The 22,623-nt window shown below is 37.7% G+C and overlaps 2 protein-coding genes and 1 long non-coding RNA gene across 3 annotated transcripts; 1 reads left to right on the top strand and 2 right to left on the bottom strand.

The window, feature by feature from the left end:
* The first annotated feature begins 2,125 nt into the window (after positions 1-2,125).
* LOC116720610 (anionic trypsin-2-like) lies at positions 2,126-4,293 on the top strand. The gene is made up of 5 exons (XM_032563970.1): positions 2,126-3,237; positions 3,320-3,508; positions 3,734-3,795; positions 3,897-4,018; positions 4,108-4,293. The coding sequence occupies exons 1-5, from the start codon at positions 3,053-3,055 to the stop codon at positions 4,270-4,272; spliced, it is 723 nt and encodes a 240-aa protein (XP_032419861.1). The 5' UTR covers positions 2,126-3,052; the 3' UTR covers positions 4,273-4,293.
* Positions 4,294-9,746: 5,453 nt separating this feature from the next.
* LOC116719445 (kallikrein-13-like) lies at positions 9,747-12,329 on the bottom strand. Its single transcript, XM_032561959.1, has 5 exons — positions 11,988-12,329; positions 11,717-11,905; positions 11,341-11,402; positions 11,118-11,239; positions 9,747-11,024 (listed from the first exon to the last, which is right to left on the bottom strand). Exons 1-5 carry the CDS (start codon positions 12,065-12,067, stop codon positions 10,866-10,868), a joined length of 612 nt encoding a protein of 203 aa, XP_032417850.1. The 5' UTR covers positions 12,068-12,329; the 3' UTR covers positions 9,747-10,865.
* A 3,828-nt stretch (positions 12,330-16,157) lies between these two features.
* LOC116719446 (uncharacterized) lies at positions 16,158-16,712 on the bottom strand. The gene is made up of 2 exons (XR_004339177.1): positions 16,504-16,712; positions 16,158-16,189 (listed from the first exon to the last, which is right to left on the bottom strand). It is a non-coding gene; the product is annotated as an uncharacterized LOC116719446 (long non-coding RNA).
* Positions 16,713-22,623: the final 5,911 nt, after the last annotated feature.

Genomic DNA, 22,623 nt, shown 5'->3' with positions numbered 1-22,623 from the left:
ATAGGTCAGATATATGGAAAAATCTAATCCTTATCTACTTGAATCTAAATGAAATAAAAATAAATCCAATATAGCAATTATGTTCCAACTTAAGATTCAGAACCATGAATAATATATTTTTAAATAAATATTCTTCTCTGTTTTAAATTATTTCGGAATGAGGCGGATCCTCATTCCTCCCTGCTCCTTTATGTATTACATTCAGCACAGTCATAAAATATAGGACTCTGAGTCAGGTTAATGGTGCAGATAGTGTTATTTTCCATCAAGAACAGAAAGTATGTTCTGATGACTGAATGTGAGATTCACTTTGTCTTAAAAAAATTCGGTTTTGGGACAAAAGTTGACAGAACTCTTTTGTAGAGCTAAGAAAAATCACAAAATTGATCTTAAACAAACTTCATTCATGCTCAGATGTAAAGAATTTACTATTTTGACTACTGAAATAGACTTCACGTGTCATCATGTTAACCAAATAATCTTTTGATTAAGCAGACTCCACCCTGGATACGGTCCAAAATCCAATCCTTACACAGCTGTTATAATAAAATGTGTAAATGACTTTATAAAACTTAAATGCTCTTTAAACTTAACACTCTTTTCTCCAGCATTTTGAGAATTCCCTTTGAATCATTAGATTTTGTTTGTTTATGTCACCACTTATTTTCATTTTGATTTATTAGTTGGATGTTAGTTATTAATGATTTTTAATGACTTGATGCTATATAATCATTCAAACTTCAATGTCGAACTGAGTGAGCAAACGTCAAAGTGTTTATATTTTGATTCTTAATGCATCTTTGTGATGTATTAAGATAATATAGGCTCCCTGTAAAAGATCATTTCAATTTTTTGGCAGATTTTCCTAGATTTCTAAGGATTTGAGACTGATCGTTTTATTAAACGATACTCATCTGATAAATGCATGCTGATATACTCATGCACCATTACAGATTTTTCCACTTATACAACTTGTATCTAAAGTCTGGTGGTTACTTGTTTAACACTAAAGCTATAACAGGCTGCAAATGTCAATTACTACTGTTAATTATGTTATATCAATCTTTTTTGTATGAATGAAAACAATAAATGGACTAAAACACTGAAGCTAATGAATACCTAACAATCAGCTTAATGTAATTTGCACATTGCTACTTTACCAACTGCAAAAATACTAGTAGATATACACTTTGCTCAACTCTGGAGGGCACCATTCCCCTCTGACTCAACAAGTAAGGATAGTTGACTTTTTTTCTGTCTAAGTGTTATAGTCATGTAGGCTGAGGACAGTACCACCTGAGGACGAATTTGCCCTGCAGTGTATAAAATACCTTATTTAAGGCTACCCGGCGGACAATGTGAGCGCTGATTTTAGGTTTTTTGTTATTTTTTCATACTTTGTCCTGAAAATTTCAGCCAAAGCTTTGATATGTTTTTTACTCTTTTCCCTTTTTTATTGGCAATTGTTTGAGTTGTACCGTATTTTCTGCACTATAAGGCACCTAAAAACCTTCAATTTTCTCAAAAGCCGAGAATGCGCCTTATAATCTGGTGTGCCTTATATATGGACCAATATTGAGCCACAACAGGTCTCGCAACTATGGTAAGCAGTCGCCGACTTCATTTTCCCCCGTAGAAGAAGAAGCGCGCGGTGCATGCTGGGTTATGTGTAAAGACCCCAAAATGGCTCCTATTAAGAGACACGCTTACGACGCAGAGTTTAAGCTCAAGTCAAGCAGTAGAACACGGGAACAGAGCAGCGGCGAGAGAATTTAACATGAACGAATCAACGGTGCGGAAGTGGATATATATTGTGATTGCACTGACGTTTGATTTACCGTAACAGTATCAGACTGTTTTTTATGTGTTTATTGAATCGAGGAAAAGTTCCCCTCCACTATATGTTATACCTTGCTGTTGTTAAAAGATAAACTGTGTCACGAAAATACCACATCACTTACTTTACCTTGGGGAAAATAATAAAACAGCTGTTTATTCATTTTGGGAGTGAATGGAGTTTTCAGAACGCTGGTTTGTAATCTATTAATAAAGTTTGACTGACCTATCTGACTGTTTTGTTGACATTCCCTTTAGCGCAGTTCCATCTAATGGATGCATAATGCAATCCCAGCCTCTACTGTAGCGTCTATTCTATGCGCCTTATAATGTGGTGCGCCTTATAGTGCGGAAAATACGGTAACTTATGGAAATCATAATTGCTAAACAAAGGATGAATCTGAGTAAATTACCTCCCCATTTGATCTCACCTCTGTAACCCTCTGAGCTATAAATAATTTAGGGGATTTTGATTTTGGCAGAATGCCCTGAGAGTTTATCTGTGACACATTCACACAGATCAAATTCTTCATTTTACTTTTCACTTTTCAAAGTGAGTTACTCAAATAAACAAATGTTTCCACAATATTCTAATGTGAGCCGAAGTTTGTTTTTTAGTAAAGGATGTTTTATAATAAAAAAGAAATCTGTTAGTTTGATTCTAAAACGCTCAAACATGTATTGCACATTTCCACAAAGAATAAATATAAGCAAATTATTCATTTTCAAATATAATACTTTCCAGATCTCAGATAAGACATTACAGTTAAATAAAACTACTATGTTTGAATGCTTAACTTTAAGATCAGTGTCCGTCCTGTGATTGGACAGATCAGTGTCAGTCCTGTGATTGGTGGCTTCCTGTCCAGCAGAAAGCTGTAAACAGAGTTTAAAAGCTGCTACAGGCCTGCAGACAGTCACGTGAAGCTGGACCAGCAATGGCTCTGCTGAAGGTTCTGCTGCTGCTGCAGGGGCTGGGTGAGTCAGACACACTGGAAACACTGGGCATACTGGAGATACTTCCAGCAGCCACTGGTTCCAAGGAGGCTGCTGCTCTCTGTGATTCTCATATTTCCCTCTGATTCAGAATGAAACTTCATTACATATAAATTGTGATGCCTTTTAATCTTTATCTGTTCATCCTTTTTCTGTTCCATCAGCCATGTTTGCTCCTGATTTCTGAATAAAGTCCTCTTTTTTTTCTGCAGGTGTTTCAATGAACTCACATGTTTCTCTGCACAAGAGAATCATTGGAGGTCAAAACTGTAATGACACGGAGTGTCTTTATCATGTTCGGCTGGAGTTCGACAATGATACTCATATGAGCTTGTGTGGAGGATCTCTGATCCACCGTCAGTGGATCCTTACCGCAGCTCACTGCTGGAAGTCGGAGCCTGGATGGTAGGAAAGAGTCATTCAGACAGTTTTATCTGCAGATGATCAGGTTTTCTATGTGTTCATTATAATCCAACTTGTTCTGCAGGACTACCACAGCAAAGTTAGGAGTTCATCCACGGACTGCTACACAGCAGAAACAAATAATCCAACACAATCCTGTGATTTATGTTAACAAATGGCATTACCGGCATGACATCATGTTGCTGAAGCTTCAGCGACCAGTAAGAAATATCCGTCCTGTTCGTCTACCAAGGTGCACTAATCGTATTACGATGTAAGTCTTTCTCTGGTCAAAAACATGACTTTAGGTTTTCTGTCTCCACTGCTCCAGTCCTGCTGCCTCTGCTTCAGCACACCTGAGTCAGGTAATCAGGCCACCAGCAGAACCAGAACCTGTTTAGCTCAGGTGTGTTGGACCAGAGACATGTGAAGGATGCAGGACACCGTTACTGAGGACTGGAGGTCATCATTTTTGACATTTATCCTAATTGTGTTTCAGTGGTGCTACAGTTCAGCTGGCAGGAGAAGGACTAACGACAACCAGCCCCAATAATTCACGCTGTGAGAGAAATATTGAAGTTATGAGAGTAAAATCTTTGTTTCTGTCTGTACAGAGAAGGTTAAGTGATGAACACTTTTATGATTTTCATGTTTCTCTGCAGTACTCAGTGCTCCTCTTCCACCACATCTTCAGTGTGTCGACATGAAAGTTACTGGTTTTTTCTTTACGATTACATCTGGGCATGAATTCCTTGCTGAAGCACAGAACAAGGATGCGTACTTTGTAAGTTTGTTTCTTCAATATTTCTCCACAGACAAAGGAAAACTTTTCTGTTTTACAACATAAATATATTGTTATAAACTTTCCTGCAGGGTGACTCTGGTGGAGGAGTGGTGTTCAACAAGAAGATTGTTGGTGTGATTTCTGGCAGAGGAAAGAATTATGCATTTCGGAATCCAGTTTTTAGCATGGATGTGTGTGATTACTTGGAGTGGATAAGAAACACAACTGGGCTTAATAAGCCTAAAATATCATGAAATAACATTTTCATCAAATTTCCTCTCAGATATAATAACAACTTTGATAACAAAAAAAATTTCCTCTCAGATATAATTTTATTGTTATATCTTCATCAGTTTGTTTTAGAGGTTTGTAGAATTATGATAAATTAATAGTTTTGTTTTTTCTCACCTGACCTTGACCTCCCTAATGGAGCTTTTTCTGCCTCAGAAATGAAAAAATAAATCAATAAATGAATGAAAAAAACCATTTCCTGTCTGATCGTCTTTATATTCATGGTTCAGTTTGTTCACTTGATATTTTTCCTGAACAGAGTCTACAAACTTGACATGAGTTTTAAATCACATGAAGAGAAACACCAGAAGTAATTTATTTATTTAGTTTTTTTGCTTTATTTTACATCAGAAATGAACATACAGCATCTAAACCCTGCAGCTCTGGAGTTACTATTCCAAATTTAGTTGTAGTGAAATTTAAACTCCAAGACCATGGCTTGAAAGAACGGTCTGCCATATTTTAGCTTAGGATCCACATGCACCACACTTAATGATTTTTTTTGTGTGGTTTCTGTGCTACGTGATTAGGGGGGATGTTAGGAATAAATTATTTTGTTTTCCTCTCCCTTTTAGCTGCTTGTATGCTCATTTTTACACAAACACACACCCCTACACGCCCACACACACACACACACATCCACCCCTATATACACATGTAAGGATAAAGGAAATGACATATTAGGGAACACCGTCTTTAGGGCACAGCTTTGATAAAAACCTACAAAAGGAATCAGAAACTGTTGTCCCACAAACAAACATGGCAGCGGACCAATGCTGCATTTTGGTCTTAATATAGTTGATTATTTAAACTTGTTGACTCTTCTATAAACTCATACATTACAAACCAAGCTAGGGAGAAAGGATAATCTTGAGCAATATCATTTAACTCTTCATCCCATGTTAGTAGACCAAATTTTATTGCATTAAAACTTAAAGGTGGAATTGATCTGTTGCTCACCTTAGGGGTGACTCCAAGTCAAGCAAATATTGCAGCATGAGTTCTGCTTTATTTTGTCCTGATTCTGGTTCCTCTCTAAGGTGTTGTTCTGCCTTAATCAGTTTTTTTCATGTGTGTCTGTCACCAGTATTAAATATTATGGTTATTTCAGTATACAGCTGTGTGCGTGTGAGCAGATAAAACAGAAAAGACAAAGAGTCCTTTTGTCCATAACAGTGTGATCCTTATGAATTTCTTGTAACATTTTTGGTCTATAAAGTTACAAGATTCATAGTTTCTTCTAAGAAGGACATTTTAGTTCCATTAATCATTTTATTTTTCAAAACGTAGAAGCAGGACTTTTTTCTATTTTTTCATGTTTTTCCTTAACTTGATCTTGTGACGATCCCCTCCTATCCAGTAGGTGTCTCTAGTCCATTATTTGTTTTCTTTGTTCTTTTCAGGAAGCAGGTAGATGGTCTGTTAATTGAACGCACCAGGTGGCTGATAAATACTGACGTCCTGTCAGTCACTGGGTCTGATTGGTTGGCCTCCGGATCAGACCGGGACAAGCAGCATTGGTCCACACCTGTCTTGGACTGGCTGAGCAGTTCTCCCAGCATTTATTTTGGATAAAATAAATTATTGTGTCTATGGATCCGCTCGTCTGTCTCCCATTTTTGTCATCGCCTATGAGTGGGGAGTGACAATCTTTATTAGTACATTAGCTCCACTTTACACCAAACTAACATTTAGCCACATAAAACATGTTTATGTTTTCAGTAGCAGATGAATATGTAATCACATCTCTAGTTAGTCAAATCACAGACTGTTACTGGCTGGTTCGTCTTGTTACTCCACCCCACTGCTACTCTCCCTTCTCCCTGGTTTCCTCATGGTCTCTTCAGGTCTCTGGTTTGGGTTTATTTTTGTTCCGTGGACTTTGTTTTTTTTTATAAGTTTGATTTTTTAAATTAAATCTACAACAGAACTTTAATGTTTCCTGCCTGCTGCATTTGGGTCCACACTTCTACGACAATGGAAGTCCAATGGTAATGCATTGGATTTTAAAGTCACTCTGTCCATTGTGGTCAGTTTGGAATGAATATATGTAATGAAAACATCTACACATAAATAAAATAGTCTTTTAAAAACCACAATAAAGACTAATTTGTTACAAAATAAAATGGCAACAATCACTTATTTCCTTAAATCTTCAAGTAAAGAACTGAAATTTCAGAATGTTTTTACAGCCAAAATATTTGCTGGAAATGGAGCATATTGTAGATCTATAGTCAGAGTAATGACATCAATAAATACCTGTCAAAATATTGCCACTGATGCATGACGTCCACTTTAGTGGACAGGTGATCAGCTGTAATTTCTCCAAATACAAAGTTGTTATTTGGAAACTACATCAATAGTATTAGTCTTTCGGAGTTGCTTTATGTCACAATATATATTTTTTAGCTGCAAGAGTTTTCTACAGTAGAAGGAGGGACTGAATATTCCTGAGCTGGTTGACATGCTTTTTCATCTGTCTGCCATATTGGATTTAACTAAATTTTCTTGCACTTGTGCGATGGCTGCAGGTTCAGACACACAAATGTGGTAACATTCAATCACACCACACACAATTGTTCAGTCAGTCTCACCTCACTTATATTGTTTCTTTAAATCTTGGATTTAGTAGTGATGGGAAAACAACACAGAAACCTCGGCACATGCTTCAGTTAGGTTTTTGTGTGTTCTCCCCTTTGTCTTCTACGTAACCTGATCAGCCAGTACTTAAGTTTCCTCTTTGTCTCATTTAGATAGGTCTGTCTGTCTGAGTTGATTTCTGTTACTTTGACCTCTTTTATGGGTCCAATCTGGTCATTTTTACCCAAGTTTCTGTGTTGGGTTAAATAAAAAGCAATTCTTTTTGAAATTAAACTTTTGCCTTGTCTGCTTTGACTGCTTCGTCAATCACAACTTGCAATTGATGGGCAGTAGTTGGCAGTGTATTGTATGATTCATTTATGTCCACCTTAGTGGTCTATGTGTATTTACTAAATAAAAGCCCATTTAAACACCGGAAAATGGCTTTAAACAGCTGGCCACCGTCCTCTATACTTGAAATTGGTTATATGTATATAATGCATGATCAGAGATACTAACAGGGCGGTGTTTCTCAGTCATGAAATGTATTTGCAGCCTCAGTTGTGCAGAAGTTTGTGAAGTCCATATTGTACCTGTGAGACACAGAGAGATTTTGTCAGACAAAGTGTGCATGTTCCATGTTTACTGTCAGTTCAGATCAAAGTTGTTTTTAATTGTGTTGATGTACTGAAACCTGAACATTTTCTCTTACACTTTCGGAAAACAGTCAACACAGACATCATTCAACCAGTAAAAACCTCAGTATTTATGGCTACCAAACAGAAATCACCTGTTTTTTCTCACCTACTTCACGTTGCATGCATCAGCATGAATCAATGAAGCTGCTGTTTCACTTCACAAAAAAAACTCCCAAAAGAATTATGCAAAGGCAGATGTGAAATCTTGTAGACTGGAAGCCAAACAGTTTAAAAAAAACATCAACCTGAAAACAAGGAGTCTCTCTACCTTCAGAAAATCAGTTTTATTTCAGCAAGTTTACAGTAAAGTCTTCCATCGTGCAAAACTCACTGCAAGCTTGTGCAAAAACAGAAAATTTACCAATTATTTTTAGTCTAGTTTCTAGTGCAAACCTCTTAAGAAAAGGCAAAACTAACATATAAGTAACTTTGTAACAAAATATAGGAGCTACTTGGTTTAAGTCAGTTCTTCAATTTTGATGACCAGGTTATTGCTTCATTTGCTAATTATTTAAGTTACAGGAGGGGTAAATGTTTTATTAGTGAAATAATATGTCAATGGAATAAGAACTTTTTTCAAGTTTCTTTAGAAAGATGAGTTGTTCAGTGTCCATCCTGTCATTGGACATATCTGTGTCCGTCCTGTGATTGGTGGTTTCCTGTCCAGCAGGAAGTTGTGAACAAAGTTTAAAAGCTGCTGCAGGACTGCAGACATTCACAGGAAGCTGGACCAGCAATGGCTCTGCTGAAGGTTCTGCTGCTGCTGCTGGGGCTGGGTGAGTCAGACACACTGGAAACACTGGGCATACTGGAGATACTTCCTACTGGTTCCAGGGAGGCTGCTGCTCTCTGTGACTCTCAAACTTCTCTCTGATTCTTTGTCAGACATAAACTTCATTGAATATAAATTGTGATATCATTTTGATTTGTCACACTAAAGAGGACAAAAGTAGGGTATTTCCAAATTTCTAGCTGTCTGAGATTTTATCGAATGTCTCAAATGAAGTAAAATATCTTGGTCATGTGTTGACAGACCGTCTCTCTGATGATGAGGACATTTACCGTCAGGTTTCAATGATATACGCTCAGGAAAATATCCTAGCTTGTAAGTTTGGATTCTGTTCTGATGAAGTGAAACTGAACTTGTTTAGATCATATTGTACCTCACTGTATTCTGCACATTTGTGTTGCAATTTTAATAAAGCCAGTCCTCAAAGATTGAAGGTGGCCTATAATGATGCATTGAGACTTTTGTTAAAAAGGCCCGGGAGGACCAGTGCTCGTGAACTGTTTGTATTTGCTGCTTGTATTTTCTTAAGGCAAAAAAGAGGTAGGAAATTTTTTTTAATAAAAAATATTTTATTTCTTTCAGATGATCAATTGTAATTTTCTCCCAAAACAAAATTGTTATTTAAAAAATACATCAGTAGTATTTTTCTTTAGGGGTTATCTGTTGTCACAATATATTTTTTTTTACCTGCAAGAGTCGTATACAGTAGAAAGAGGGGCAGGGTCGGTTCTCATGCTTTTTTGTCTGTTGGCTATATTGGATTTAACAAAAATTATTTCTTGCATTTTCAGCTGATGACCAGCAGTTGATAGTGTATTTTATGATGCATCAGTGTCCACTTCAATGGTATTTATAACATAAAAATCCACAAGAAAGTGGCTTTTAGATAGCTGTCCACTGTAGTGACCACTATGCATGAAAGGGTTAATTTCATTGTAGAACACTCAAACATAAAAACAAAAAAATAAACACACCAAACTCTTGTGGGATAATTCCAGCTATCAACAGCTGTTACATCCTTTATTTATCTGTTTGATTTGACATTGTGAATCACGCTTATTCCTTTAACAATGTAAGCTAACAAACATGCTAACAACTAGCTGTAATCATTCGACTTTAGACATGAAACTATCTCATTTTATTTACTCACTTTTTGCTCTATTAGTGCAATGGAAGTATGGAGTGAAAATAGTCTCAAAAAACCTGTGCAGGTGTAATACTGGATTTGTAATCCATGTAAGCATCTTTGTGTGTAACTTTGGATAGCTGTATCTGTTGTTGAGAAACGAGATATTTTCTACCTGTTCCTCGTTATCTCGTCTCCCCAGGGCCGTTAATGCCTTGTGTAAATGTGAAACCACAAAGACACTTCACAATCAACCAGAATTTTATTCAAACAATCAAGTGCATAAAATCACACCAACAGCTCAACATAATCATCAGAAACCAAAGCCACAAAGAAGAAATTAAGTACCTTAGCAAAATACGGAGACGCGCTTTCGGAGACCACTCCAAGGCAGTTAAGGCACTTCCACCCCAGTGATCTGACCAGCTGTTTTAGCTCATTTACTTTTATCTCAAGGCCAGTTCTTTAGTGTCTGATGCGTTCTAGCGTACAGCTTAGAGGTGGTCTCAAACTGCCCATAATGACGTGCTGCTGTTTGTATGCCAGAGACCATGCAGGTGTTACCAAGGCCAAAGGATGAATCTATCCACTGTCTAAGCTATCCTCCCTGCACACTTTCCCAGGGCACGAACGATAGATGTGTTCATTTCATATGGAAACATTTTACTCAAGAAACTGGGACCAAAGTTTATCAGCTGTCTGTGTTTCTCTTTTCAAACTGCCTCAAACTGGTTCCTGAACTGCACAGAGCCCCCTGACCTCTCCTCTGACCCAGGGCATCAAACAGCAGATTTTGACTATAAAAGATTAGCACACGTTTCATATAATATCTTCAAACTCTTAAACACGCATGAGCAGTTTCAATACCAAAACATCTGTCACACAATACTTTCTGATTAGTTTTCAACTTCTTTGGTTATAATGAACTGAAACATTTTCAAATGATTATCTGATTTATACACTTTTAAGAATGTGATCTAATATAAAAAAAACTACTGATTAGACAAATTTTAATTAAATCATGATCATTATATCTAAGAAAAATGTTCTACTGATTAAGTTATGTATTGATTAAACCATGAGTCTAAATCTAAGCTAAACTGAGGCCTACTCAAAACAATCATGATCCATCTAATATTTCAACAAGATGGAGCATTCTCGGTGGTCTCCTCTCAGAAGTAAGTAGAATTTAAACCTGCAGGCTTTGCTCTTTGATTATAATGAGACATCGAGTAATTATAAATAATTTCAGATTACGTTTTATATCTCTGGTAGTTTGATACTGTCCTAATACTTATCTGCTACTGGGAGCTAATGTCTATGTGAGCTATGCTGCTTTAGCTGTTTGTAGCAAAGTCCTAGTCATGGTTGTGGCTTAAGCCTAATTGTTTTGTTTATCCACACCATGTATTCACACACATCCATGATTAAAGCTGGTGTCTGACAAGCAAAGTCTTCTCCCATTTCAGAAATCACGCCATAAATTTTCTTTTTGAAGCTCACTCCTCCACCAGAGTCACCCTGTAGATAAATTTATGTCAATATATTTATTTATGTTGTAAAACAGAAAAGTCTTCTAATCACTGTAGAGAGAGATTGAAGAGACAAACTTACAAGACCTGAATCCTTGTTCAGTGCTTCAACAAAGAACACATGCTCACGTGTCGGCATGGCGAAAACAGCAACAACTCTCATGTCGACACACTGTAGATGTGGTGGAAGAGGAGCACTGGGTACTGTAGAGAAACATGAGAATCATAAAAGTGTTCTTCACTCTACCTTCTCTGTACAGACAGAAACAAAGATTTTATTCTCATAACTTCAATATTTCTCTCACATCGCTGATTATTAGGGCCGGTTGTCGTTAGTCCCTCTCCTGCCAGCTGAACTGTAGCACCACTGAAACACAATTAGGATAAATATCAAAAAGGATGACAATGTAGAAAATGAATCACTAGGAGGAACAATGAAAGAACAGAAAATAAATCCATGAAGGATTTCATCCACAGACACAGGAGTGTCCACCTCCAGTCCTCAGTGATGGTGTCCTGCGTCCTTTACATGTCTCTGGTCCAACAAACCTGAGCTAAACAGGTTGTGGTTCTGCTGGTGGCCTGATTACCTGACTCAGGTGTGCTGAAGCAGAGGCAGCAGGACCAGAGAAGTGGAGACAGAAATCCTGAAGTCATGTTTTTGACCAGAGAAAGACTTACATTCTAAGACGATTATTGCATCTTGGTAGCTGAGCAGGATGGATATTTCTTACTGGTCTCTGAAGCTTCAGCAGCATGATGTCATGCTGCTGATGCCATTGGTCAACATAAATCACAGGATTGTGTTGGATTATCTGTTTCTGCTTTGTAGCAGTCCGTGGATGAACTCCTAACGTTGCTGTGGTAGTCCTGCAGAACAGGTTAGATTATAATGAACACATAGAAAACCTGATCATCTGCAGATAAAACTGTCTGAATGACTCTTTCCTACCATCCTGGCTCCGACTTCCAGCAGTGAGCTGCAGTCAGGATCCACTCAGGGTGGATCAGAGATCCTCCACACAAGCTCATATGAGTACCATTGTCGCCCTCCAGCCGAACATGATAAAGACGCTCCCTGTCATCACAGTTTTGACCTCCAATGATTCTCTTGTGCAGAGAAACATGTGAGTTCACTGAAACACCTGCAGAAAAAAAAGAGGACTTTATTCAGAAATCAGGAGCAAACATGGCTGATGGAACAGAAAAAGGATGAACAGATAAAGATTGAAAAGCATCACAATTTATATGCAATAAAGTTTATGTCTGACAAAGAATCAGAGGGAAGTTGGAGAGTCACAGAGAGAAGCAGCCTCCCTGGAGCCAGTAGGAAGTGTCTCCAGTATGCCCAGTGTTTCCAGTGTGTCTGACTCACCCAGCACCAGCAGCAGCAGCAGAACTTTCAGCAGAGCCATTGCTGGTCCAGCTTCCTGTGAATGTCTGCAGTCTTGCCGGCCTGCTTTTAAACACTGTTCACAACTTCCTGCTGGACAGGAAGCCACCAATCACAGGATGGACACTGATCTGTCCAATCACAGGATGGACACTGATATGTCCAATGACATGATGGACACTGATATGTCCAATGACATGATGGACAGTGATTTTTGGGGTCATCTGCATACATAAGAACTTTAGCAACTCATCTTTCTAAAGAAACTTGAAAAAAGTTCTTATTCCATTGACAGATTATTTCACTAATAAAACACTTTATTAGTGCACAGCTGTTAGCACAGCGACCGCTGTCTAAGAAAAGCACAACACATCACAATGGACACTTCTCACCCCGGGCATTCTCTGTACACACTGCTGCCTTCAGGCAGAAGATACAGAGCAATCAGAACAAGAGCCAATTGTCTCAGAGACAGTTTCTACCCGATAGCAATAACAAAACTAAATGCAATCAAAAACAACCATGAATCATCATAAATGATGTATGTGAGAATGTGGCTGTTCTTATTTAGTGTTTTTTTTTTGTTTTTTTTTTGCCAGTTGTTTGTTGATTCTTGCGTTGTGTGTGAATTGTGAGACAGTTATTTTTTGTTTTTGGGCATCTGCACTGACTGATGGCACCTTTTGAATTTTGTTGTTCTTGTGACAATGACAATAAAGATTTATCTTATCTTATCTATCGTATCATTTACCCCTCCTGTAACTTAAATAATTAGCAAATGAAACAATAACCTGGTCATCAATATTAAGGAATTGACGTAAACCAAGTAGCTCCTATATTTTGTTACAAAGTTACTTATATGGTAGTTTTGCCTTTTCTTAAGTGAACTGAGGGGTTTACACTAGAAACTAGACTAAAAATAATTGGTAAATTTTCTGTTTTTGCACAAACTTGCAGTGAGTTTTCCACAACGGAAAACTTGATCAAATAAAACTGATTTTCTGAAGGAAGAGAGACTCCTTGTTTCCATGTTGATGTTTATTTTATTTTTTTTTACAAAAAAAACTGTTTGGCTTCCAATGTACAAGATTTCACATCTGCCTTCGCATAATTTTTTTAGGAGTTTTTTTTGGGAAGTGAAACAGCAGCTTCATTGATTCATACTGATGCATGCAATGTGAAGTGGGTAAGAAAGAAAATCTGGTTTCTGTTTGGTTGCTATAAATAATGTAGTTTTCACTGGTTGAATGACGTCTGTTAACTGTTTAACTGTTAACTGTTTTCCAAAAGTGTGAGAGAAAACGTTTGTGAAGTAAAAATAGTTTATTATGTCTCTTAACAATTTTGTTTAATTCTTTTACTCATTTAACCACATTAGTGTTGTTCAACCTGTTAAAGTATGTAGGCTAGAGAGTTTCTGCAGAACCAGTCAGAGGGGTCCCTGCAGCCACTGCAGCAGGCTGATAGCGACAGCAAGACGCCAGAATTTGTTAACAGAAAAGAACAGACAGTTTAGATAGAAGCTCAGAGGCTTAAGAAGTTTCTCTATGGAAAATCACCAGCTCAAAGTGTTAAGAGTTTGGTGCACCTGCTGGATATTCTGGTTTGACAATGTTCTTGTTATGTAAAATTGTTCCATTATCAAACCTGATTTTTGGAAACTCACATATTTGAACAAGAAGATTTATCATCCCAGGAGCTAACTGACCCTCCAGTGTGGTTACGTGGCTTGTATATTGTTCAACTGAAACTGGAGTGACCACATTGTGTAACATGAGTTCTATATATTGTGAGGGCTTGCAGCTCCAAATCAGAACTCAGAGCAGCTCGCCGCTGTGTTTGTTCTCCGTCTGCAGACGAAATAAAGCTTTGCTCTTTGCCATTTGCCAGAGTCTCAGCCTGATCTGTTATCCTACAGATTTTTGTCCACATAGGCACAAGTCAAATTTTAAAAAGTATTGCATTTTATTTAACCCAAAACAGACACTTAGGTAAAAATGACCAAATTGGGCCCATAAAAGAGGTCAAAGTAACAGAAATCAACTCAGACAGACAAACAGACCTATCTAAATGAGACAAAGAGGAAACTTAAGTACTGGCTGATCAGGTTACATAGAAGACAAAGGGGAGAACACACAAAAACCTAACTGAAGCATGTGCCGAGGTTTCTGTGTTGTTTTCCCATCACTACTAAATCCAAGATTTAAAGAAACAATAGAAATGAGGTGAGACTGACAGAACAATTGTGTGTGGTGTGATTGAATGTTACCACATTTGTGTGTCTGAACCTGCAGCCATCACACAAGTGCAAGAAAATTTAGTTAAATCCAATATGGCAGACAGATGAAAAAGTTTAAAGTTCACTACAACTAAATCTGGAATAGCAACTCCAGAGCTGCAGAGTTTAGATGCTGTATGTTTATTTCTGATGTAAAATAAAGCCAAAAAAAAACTGAATAAATAAATTACTTCTGGTGTTTCTCGTCATGTGATTTAAAACTCATGTCACGTTTGTAGACTCTGTTCAGGAAAAATATCAAGTGAAAAAACTGAACCATGAATGTAAAGACGATCAGACAGTGTTAGAATAATTATGTTTTGTTATCATTCTTACATAAGTAGTTACCAGTTTGTTTTTCATTTAAAGGGTTAGTATTCACACCCCAGAGAGGAGGAATTTGTTAAACCGTGTGAAAGACAAAACTTTGCTTTTTCCCTAAACCTTGAAGTTGCAGCTGCTTCTTATCTTGGGTTACTCCTTCAACTGCTTGTGTGTAGAATGTAGTTCTTCCTTGTTTCAGAATAGGCCTCCGATGATTTATTACCTCCACATTCCATTCTTGACTCCCTTCTTCCTGTTGCTTTATAAAAAGACAGGTTCTGCTACAGGGAATCAGAACGCATGGTAAACACCTTGGAGAAGCGGTATGCTATGTTCTCTCTTTCTGCAGAAGCTTGGTTGAAAACTCATAAACGTTGTCTGTGGTTCTTTCCTTGTATTTAGGTAAACAAAATACCTATCAGACAAGAAATAATTTTTTTCATTCATTTGTTGTTTTATTTTTTCATTTCTGAGGCAGAGAAAGCTCCATTAGGGAGGTCAAGGTCAGGTGAGAAAAAAAAACCTATTAATTTATGACAATTCTACAAACCACTAGAACAAACTGATGGAGATGTAAAAATAAAATTACATCTGAGAGGAAATTTGATGAAATGTTATTTCATGATATTTTAGGCTTATTAAGCCCAGTTGTGTTTCTTATCCACTCCAGGTAATCACACACATCCATGTTAAAAATTGGATTCCGAAATGCATAATTCTTTCCTCTGCTAGAAATCACACCAAAAATCTTCATGTTGAACACCACTCCTCCACCAGAGTCACCCTGCAGGAAAGTTTATAACAATATATTTATGTTGTAAAACAGAAAAGTTTTCCTTTATCTGTGGAGAAATATTGAAGAAACAAACTTACAAAGTACGCATCCTTGTTCTGTGCTTCAGCAAGGAATTCATGACCAGATTTAATCGAATAGAAAAAACCAGTAACTTTCATGTCGACACACTGAAGATGTGGTGGAATACCACTAGCACGGAGTGCTGCAGAGAAACATGAGAATCATAAAAGTTCTTCACTTAACCTTCTCTGTACAGACAGAAACAAAGATTTTATTCTCAAAACTTCAATATTTCCCTCACATTCCTGATTATTGCGGCCGGTTGTCATTGGTCCTTCTCCTGCCAGCTGAACTGTAGCACCACTGAAAAACAATTATTATAAATGTCAAAAATCATGACAATGTAGAAAATGAATAATTAGAAGGAACAATGAAAGAACAGAAAATAAATCCATGAAGGATTTCATCCACAGACACAGGAGTGTCCACCTCCAGTCCTCAGTGATGGTGTCCTGCGTCCTTCATATGTCTCTGGTCCAACACACTTGAGCTAAACAGGTTCTGGTTCTGCTGGTGGCCTGATTACCTGACTCAGGTGTGCTGAAGCAGAGGCAGATGGACCAGAGAAGTGGAGACAGAAAACCTGAAGTCATGTTTTTGGCCAGAGAAAGACTTACATCGTAAGACGATTATTGCATCTTGGTAGCCGAACAGGACGGATATTTCTTACTGGTCTCTGAAGCTTCAGCAACATGATGTCATGCCGGTTATGCCATTGGTTAAAATAAATCACAGGATTGTGTTGGATTAATTGTTTCTCCTGTGTAGCAGTCCGTGGATGAACTCCTAACGTTGCTGTGGTAGTCCTGCAGAACAGGTTAGATTATAATGAACACATAGAAAACCTGAACATCTGCAGATAAAACTGTCTGAATGACTCTTTCCTACCATCCTGGCTCTGATTTCCAGCAGTGAGCTGCAGTCAGGATCCACTTACGGTGGATCAGAGATCCTCCACACAATCTCTTATGAGTACCATTCCTGCCCTCCAGCCGAACATGATAAAGACGCTCCGTGTCATTACAGTTTTGACCTCCAATGATTCTCTTGTGCAGAGAAACATGTGAGTTCATTGAAACACCTGGAGAAGAAAAAAAGAGGACTTTATTCAGAAATTAGGAGCAAACATGGCTGATGGAACAGAAAAAGGATGAACAGATAAAGATTGAAAGGCATCACAATTTATATGCAATAAAGTTTATGTCTGACAAAGAATTAGAGGGAAGTTGGAGAGTCACAGAGAGCAGCAGCCTCCCTGGAACCAGTAGGAAGTGTCTCCAGTATGCCCAGTGTTTCCAGTGTGTCTGACTCACCCAGCCCCAGCAGCAGCAGCAGAACCTTCAGCAGAGCCATTGCTGGTCCAGCTTCCTGTGAATGTCTGCAGTCTTGCAGGCCTGCTTTTAAACTCTGTTCACAACTTCCTGCTGGACAGGAAGCCACCAATCACTGGACGGACACTGATCTATCCAATCACAAGATGTACAGTGATTTTTGGGGTCATCTGCATACATAGGAACTTTAGCAACTCGTCTGTCTAGAGAAACTTGACAAAAGTTCTTATTCCATTGACAGATTATTTCACTAATAAAACATTTACCCCTCCTGTAACTTAAATAATTAGCAAATGAAACAATAACCTGGTCATCAATATTAAGGAATTGACTTAAACCAAGTAGCTCCTATATTTTGTTACAAAGTTACTTATATGGTAGTTTTGCCTTTTCTTAAGTGAACTGAGAGGTTTGCACTAGAAACTAGACTAAAAATAATTGGTAAATTTTCTGTTTTTGCACAAGCTTGCAGTGAGTTTTACACAACGGAAAACTTGATTGAAAAGTGGAGCAAATAAAATTGATCTTCTGAAGGTAGAGAGACTCCTTGTTTCCATGTTGATGTTTTTTTTGTTTTTTTATTAGCTGCTTGCTGACATAACCATAACATTTAAGACTGGTGACAGTCATACATGAAAAAAAACTAATTAAGGCAGAACAACACCTTAGAGAGGAACAAGAGTGAGGATAAAATAAAGCAGAACTCATGCTAGAATATTTGCTTTACTTGGAGTCACCACTAAAGTGAGCAACTGATCTATTCCACCTTTAAGTCTTAATGCAATAAAATTTGGTCTACTAACATGGGATGAATAGTTAAATGATATTCTTCAAGATTAGCTTTTCTCCCTAGCTTGGTTCGTAATGTATGAGTTTATAGAAGAGTCAACGAGTTTAAATAATCAACTCTATTAAGACCAAAATGCAGCATTGGTCTGTTGCCATGTTTGTTTGTGGGACAACAGTTTCTGATTCCTTTTGTAGGTTTTTATCAAAGCTGTGCCCTAAAGACGGTGTTCCCTAATATGTCATTTCCTTTATCCTTACATGTGTATATATGCACATGTGTGTGTGTTGTTTTTTTGGGGGGGTGGGGGGTGTATGCGTGTTTGTTTGTGTAAAAATGAGCATGCAAGCAGCTAAAAGAGAGAGGAAAACAGAATAATTTATTCCTAACAACCCCCCTGATGGGGTGGCACAGACACCACCCCACCAAAATCATTAAATGTGGTGCATGTGGATCCTAAGCTAAAATATGGCGGACCGTTCTTTCAAACCATTGCATTGTCCCGTGGCTCCACACACAGAATGCCACGTCTCCAGTAACGGCCAGCAGCCCTGAGTGTTGCAAAACCCTGGGCACATCCCATAAAGGTGATACAAATGTGTCACATTTGTGGGAGTAATTAAACATGATAAAACATGGCTGAAACCAATGGGTAAAAACATACCAAATTCAATGATTCTCCTAACAGTAGCAAGAGATGTGGGCCTGCTGTATTTTGGTATTAATGAATGAATTCATGATTTCAACCCACTGACTGTTCCTCAACCTCATACATCAAGAACTTAACATGGAGGCAGGATTATTCTCTGCAATGCAAACCTTTTTGTCTGTTCAATCTGATGTAATATCGGTGAAAAACGTTGTATCAAAATAGTATTTAATGATATATTTTGTCAGTACTAACATCTTTTTACTTTTTCCAGGTGTTACAATAAAATTGAAAGAGAACTTCTGTCATATTTAAACTTTTATAAAACAAGTTGTGATTTCTTACAAGTTTTACGTAATAAACGTAAATTAAATTAAATTTCAACAGTGAAAGAAAATTAAAATTAAAAGTGATACGTTGTTTAACTGCAATAGAGGAAAATTTTCTATCATTTTTATGTGAAAAATGTGGCAACGAGAAGCTACCATTAATTAGTTATATCTGGTTTTACATATTTCCTTGAAACTTCTATTTCATTCCTCATTTTGACTTTTAAATTGTTTTTAAGTATTGAACTTTTCATTTCCTTTATTAAAAAGTCATGCTATTATTTATTTTTAAGATGTTTTATTTCATTTTTTGTTAATTGTTGAATTATGTGACTGCTGTTTCATTATGGTTGTGTACAGCTCTTTGGTCTTGAAGTTTAAAGTTCACTACAACTAAATCTGGAATAGTAACTCCAGAGCTGCAGAGTTTAGATGCTGTATGTTTATTTCTGATGTAAAATAAAGCCAAAAAAACCTGAATAAATAAATTACTTCTGGTGTTTCTCGTCATGTGATTTAAAACTCATGTCACATTTGTAGACTCAGTTCAGGAAAAATATCAAGTGAACAAACTGAACCATGAATGTAAAGACGATCAGACAGTGTTAGAATAATTATGTTTTGTTATCATTCTTACATAAGTAGTTACCAGTTTGTTTTTCATTTAAAGGGTTAGTATTCACACCCCAGAGAGGAGGAATTTGTTAAACCGTGTGAAAGACAAAACTTTGCTTTTTCCCTAAACCTTGAAGTTGCAGCTGCTTCTTATCTTGGGTTACTCCTTCAACTGCTTGTGTGTAGAATGTAGTTCTTCCTTGTTTCAGAATAGGCCTCCGATGATTTATTACCTCCACATTCCATTCTTGACTCCCTTCTTCCTGCTGCTTTATAAAAAGACAGGCTCTGCTACGGGGAATCAGAACGCATGGTAAACACCTTGGAGAAGCGGTATGCTATGTTCTCTCTTTCTGCAGAAGCTTGGTTGAAAAGTCATAAACGTTGTCTGTGGTTCTTTCCTTGTATTTAGGTAAACAAAATACCTATCAGACAAGAAATGATTTTTTTCATTCATTTATTTGTTTTATTTTTTCATTTCTGAGGCAGAGAAAGCTCCATTAGGGAGGTCAAGGTCAGGTGAAAAAAAAAAACTATTAATTTATGACAATTCTACAAACCTCTAGAACAAACTGATGGAGATGTAACTATAAAATTACATCTGAGAGGAAATTTGATGAAATGTTATTTCATGATATTTTAGGCTTATTAAGCCCAGTTGTGTTTCTTATCCACTCCATGTAATCACACACATCCATGTTAAAAATTGGATTCCGAAATGCATAGTTCTTTCCTCTGCTAGAAATCACACCATAAATCTTCGTGTTGAACACCACTCCTCCACCAGAGTCACCCTGCAGGAAAGTTTATAACAATATATTTATGTTGTAAAACAGAAAAGTTTTCCTTTGTCTGTGGAGAAATATTGAAGAAACAAACTTACAAAGTACGCATACTTGTTCTGTGCTTCAGCAAGGAATTCATGCCCAGATTTAACCGTATAGAAAAAACCAGTCACTTTCAGGTCGACACACTGAAGATGTAGTGGAATACCACTATCATCGAGTGCTGCAGAGAAACATGAGAATCATAAAAGTTCTTCACTTAACCTTCTCTGTACAGACAGAAACAAAGATTTTATTCTCAAAACTTCAATATTTCCCTCACATTCCTGATTATTGGGGTCCGTTGACAGGTCACCTTCTCCTGCAAGCTGAACTGTAGCACCACTGAAACACAATTAGGATAAATGTCAAAAATGATGACAATGTAGAAAATGAATCATTAGGAGGAACAATGAAAGAACAGAAAATAAATCCATGAAGGATTTCATCCACAGACACAGGAGTGTCCACCTCCAGTCCTCAGTGATGGTGTCCTGCGTCCTTCACATGTCTCTGGTCCAACACACCTGAGCTAAACAGGTTCTGGTTCTGCTGGTGGCCTGATTACCTGACTCAGGTGTGCTGAAGCAGAGGCAGCAGGACTGGAAGAGTGGAGACAGAAAACCTGAAGTCATGTTTTTGACCAGCGAAAGACTTACACCGTAAGACGATTATTGCATCTTGGTAGCCGAACAGGACGGATATTTCTTACTGGTCTCTGAAGCTTCAGCAACATGATGTCATGCCGGTAATGCCATTGGTTAAAATAAATCACAGGATTGTGTTGGATTATTTGTTCCTGCTGTGTAGCAGTCCGTGGATGAACTCCTAACGTTGCTGTGGTAGTCCTGCAGAACAGGTTAGATTATAATGAACACATAGAAAACCTGATCGTCTGCAGATAAAACTGTCTGAATGACTCTTTCCTACCATCCTGGCTCCGACTTCCAGCAGTGAGCTACAGTCAGGATCCACTGACGGTGGATCAGAGATCCTCCACACAAGGTCGTATGAGTACCATTCCTGCCCTCCAGCCGAACATGATAAAGACGCTCCGTATCATTACAGTTTTGACCTCCAATGATTCTCTTGTGCAGAGAAACATGTGAGTTCATTGAAACACCTGACGAAGAAGAAAAAGAGGACTTTATTCAAAAATCAGGAGCAAACATGGCTGATGGAACAGAAAAAGGATGGACAGATAAAGATTGAAAAGCATCAAAATTTATATGCAATAAAGTTTATGTCTGACAAAGAATTAGAGGGAAGTTGGAGAGTCACAGAGAGCAGCAGCCTCCCTGGAACCAGTCGGAAGCGTCTCCAGTATGCCCAGTGTTTCCAGTGTGTCTGACTCACCCAGCACCAACAGCAGCAGCAGAACCTTCAGCAGAGCCATTGCTGGTCCAGCTTCCTGTGAATGTCTGCAGTCTTGCAGGCCTGCTTTTAAACTCTGTTCACAACTTCCTGCTGGACAGGAAGCCACCAATCACAGGACGGGCACTGATCTGTCCAATCACAGGATGGACACTGATATGTCCAATCACTGGACGGACACTGATCTGTCCAATGACAGGACGGACAGTGATATTTGGGGTCGTGTTTCTAAAGAAACTTGAAAAATGTTCGTATTCCATTGACAAATTATTTCACTAATAAAACATTTACCCCTCCTGTAACTTAATAACTAGCAAATGAAACAATTACCTGGTCATCAATATTATGGAATTGACTTAAACCAAGTAGCTCCTATATTTTGTTACAAAGTTACTTATATGGTAGTTTTGCCTTTTCTTAAGTGAACTGAGAGGTTTGCACTAGAAACTAGACTAAAAATAATTGGTAAATTTTCTGTTTTTGCACAAGCTTGCAGTGAGTTTTGCACAACGGAAAACTTGATTGTAAACTGGAGCAAATAAAATTGATTTTCTGAAGGTAGAGAGACTCCTTGTTTCCATGTTGATGTCTATTTTATTTTAATGTTTTTTACAAAAAACTGTTTGGCTTCCAATGTACAAGAGAACACACAAAAACCTAACTGAAGCATGTGCCGAGGTTTCTGTGTTGTTTTCCCATCACTACTAAATCCAAGATTTAAAGAAACAATAGAAGTGAGGTGAGACTGACTGAACAATTGTGTGTGGTGTGATTGAATGTTACCACATTTGTGTGTCTGTACCTGCAGCCATCACACAAGTGCAAGAA

Source organism: Xiphophorus hellerii, chromosome 5 (assembly GCF_003331165.1).
Source record: "Xiphophorus hellerii strain 12219 chromosome 5, Xiphophorus_hellerii-4.1, whole genome shotgun sequence".
Taxonomy (NCBI): domain Eukaryota; kingdom Metazoa; phylum Chordata; class Actinopteri; order Cyprinodontiformes; family Poeciliidae; genus Xiphophorus; species Xiphophorus hellerii.
Note: the sequence above shows the minus strand (reverse complement) of the source record. Positions and strands in the feature narration are given on the sequence as shown.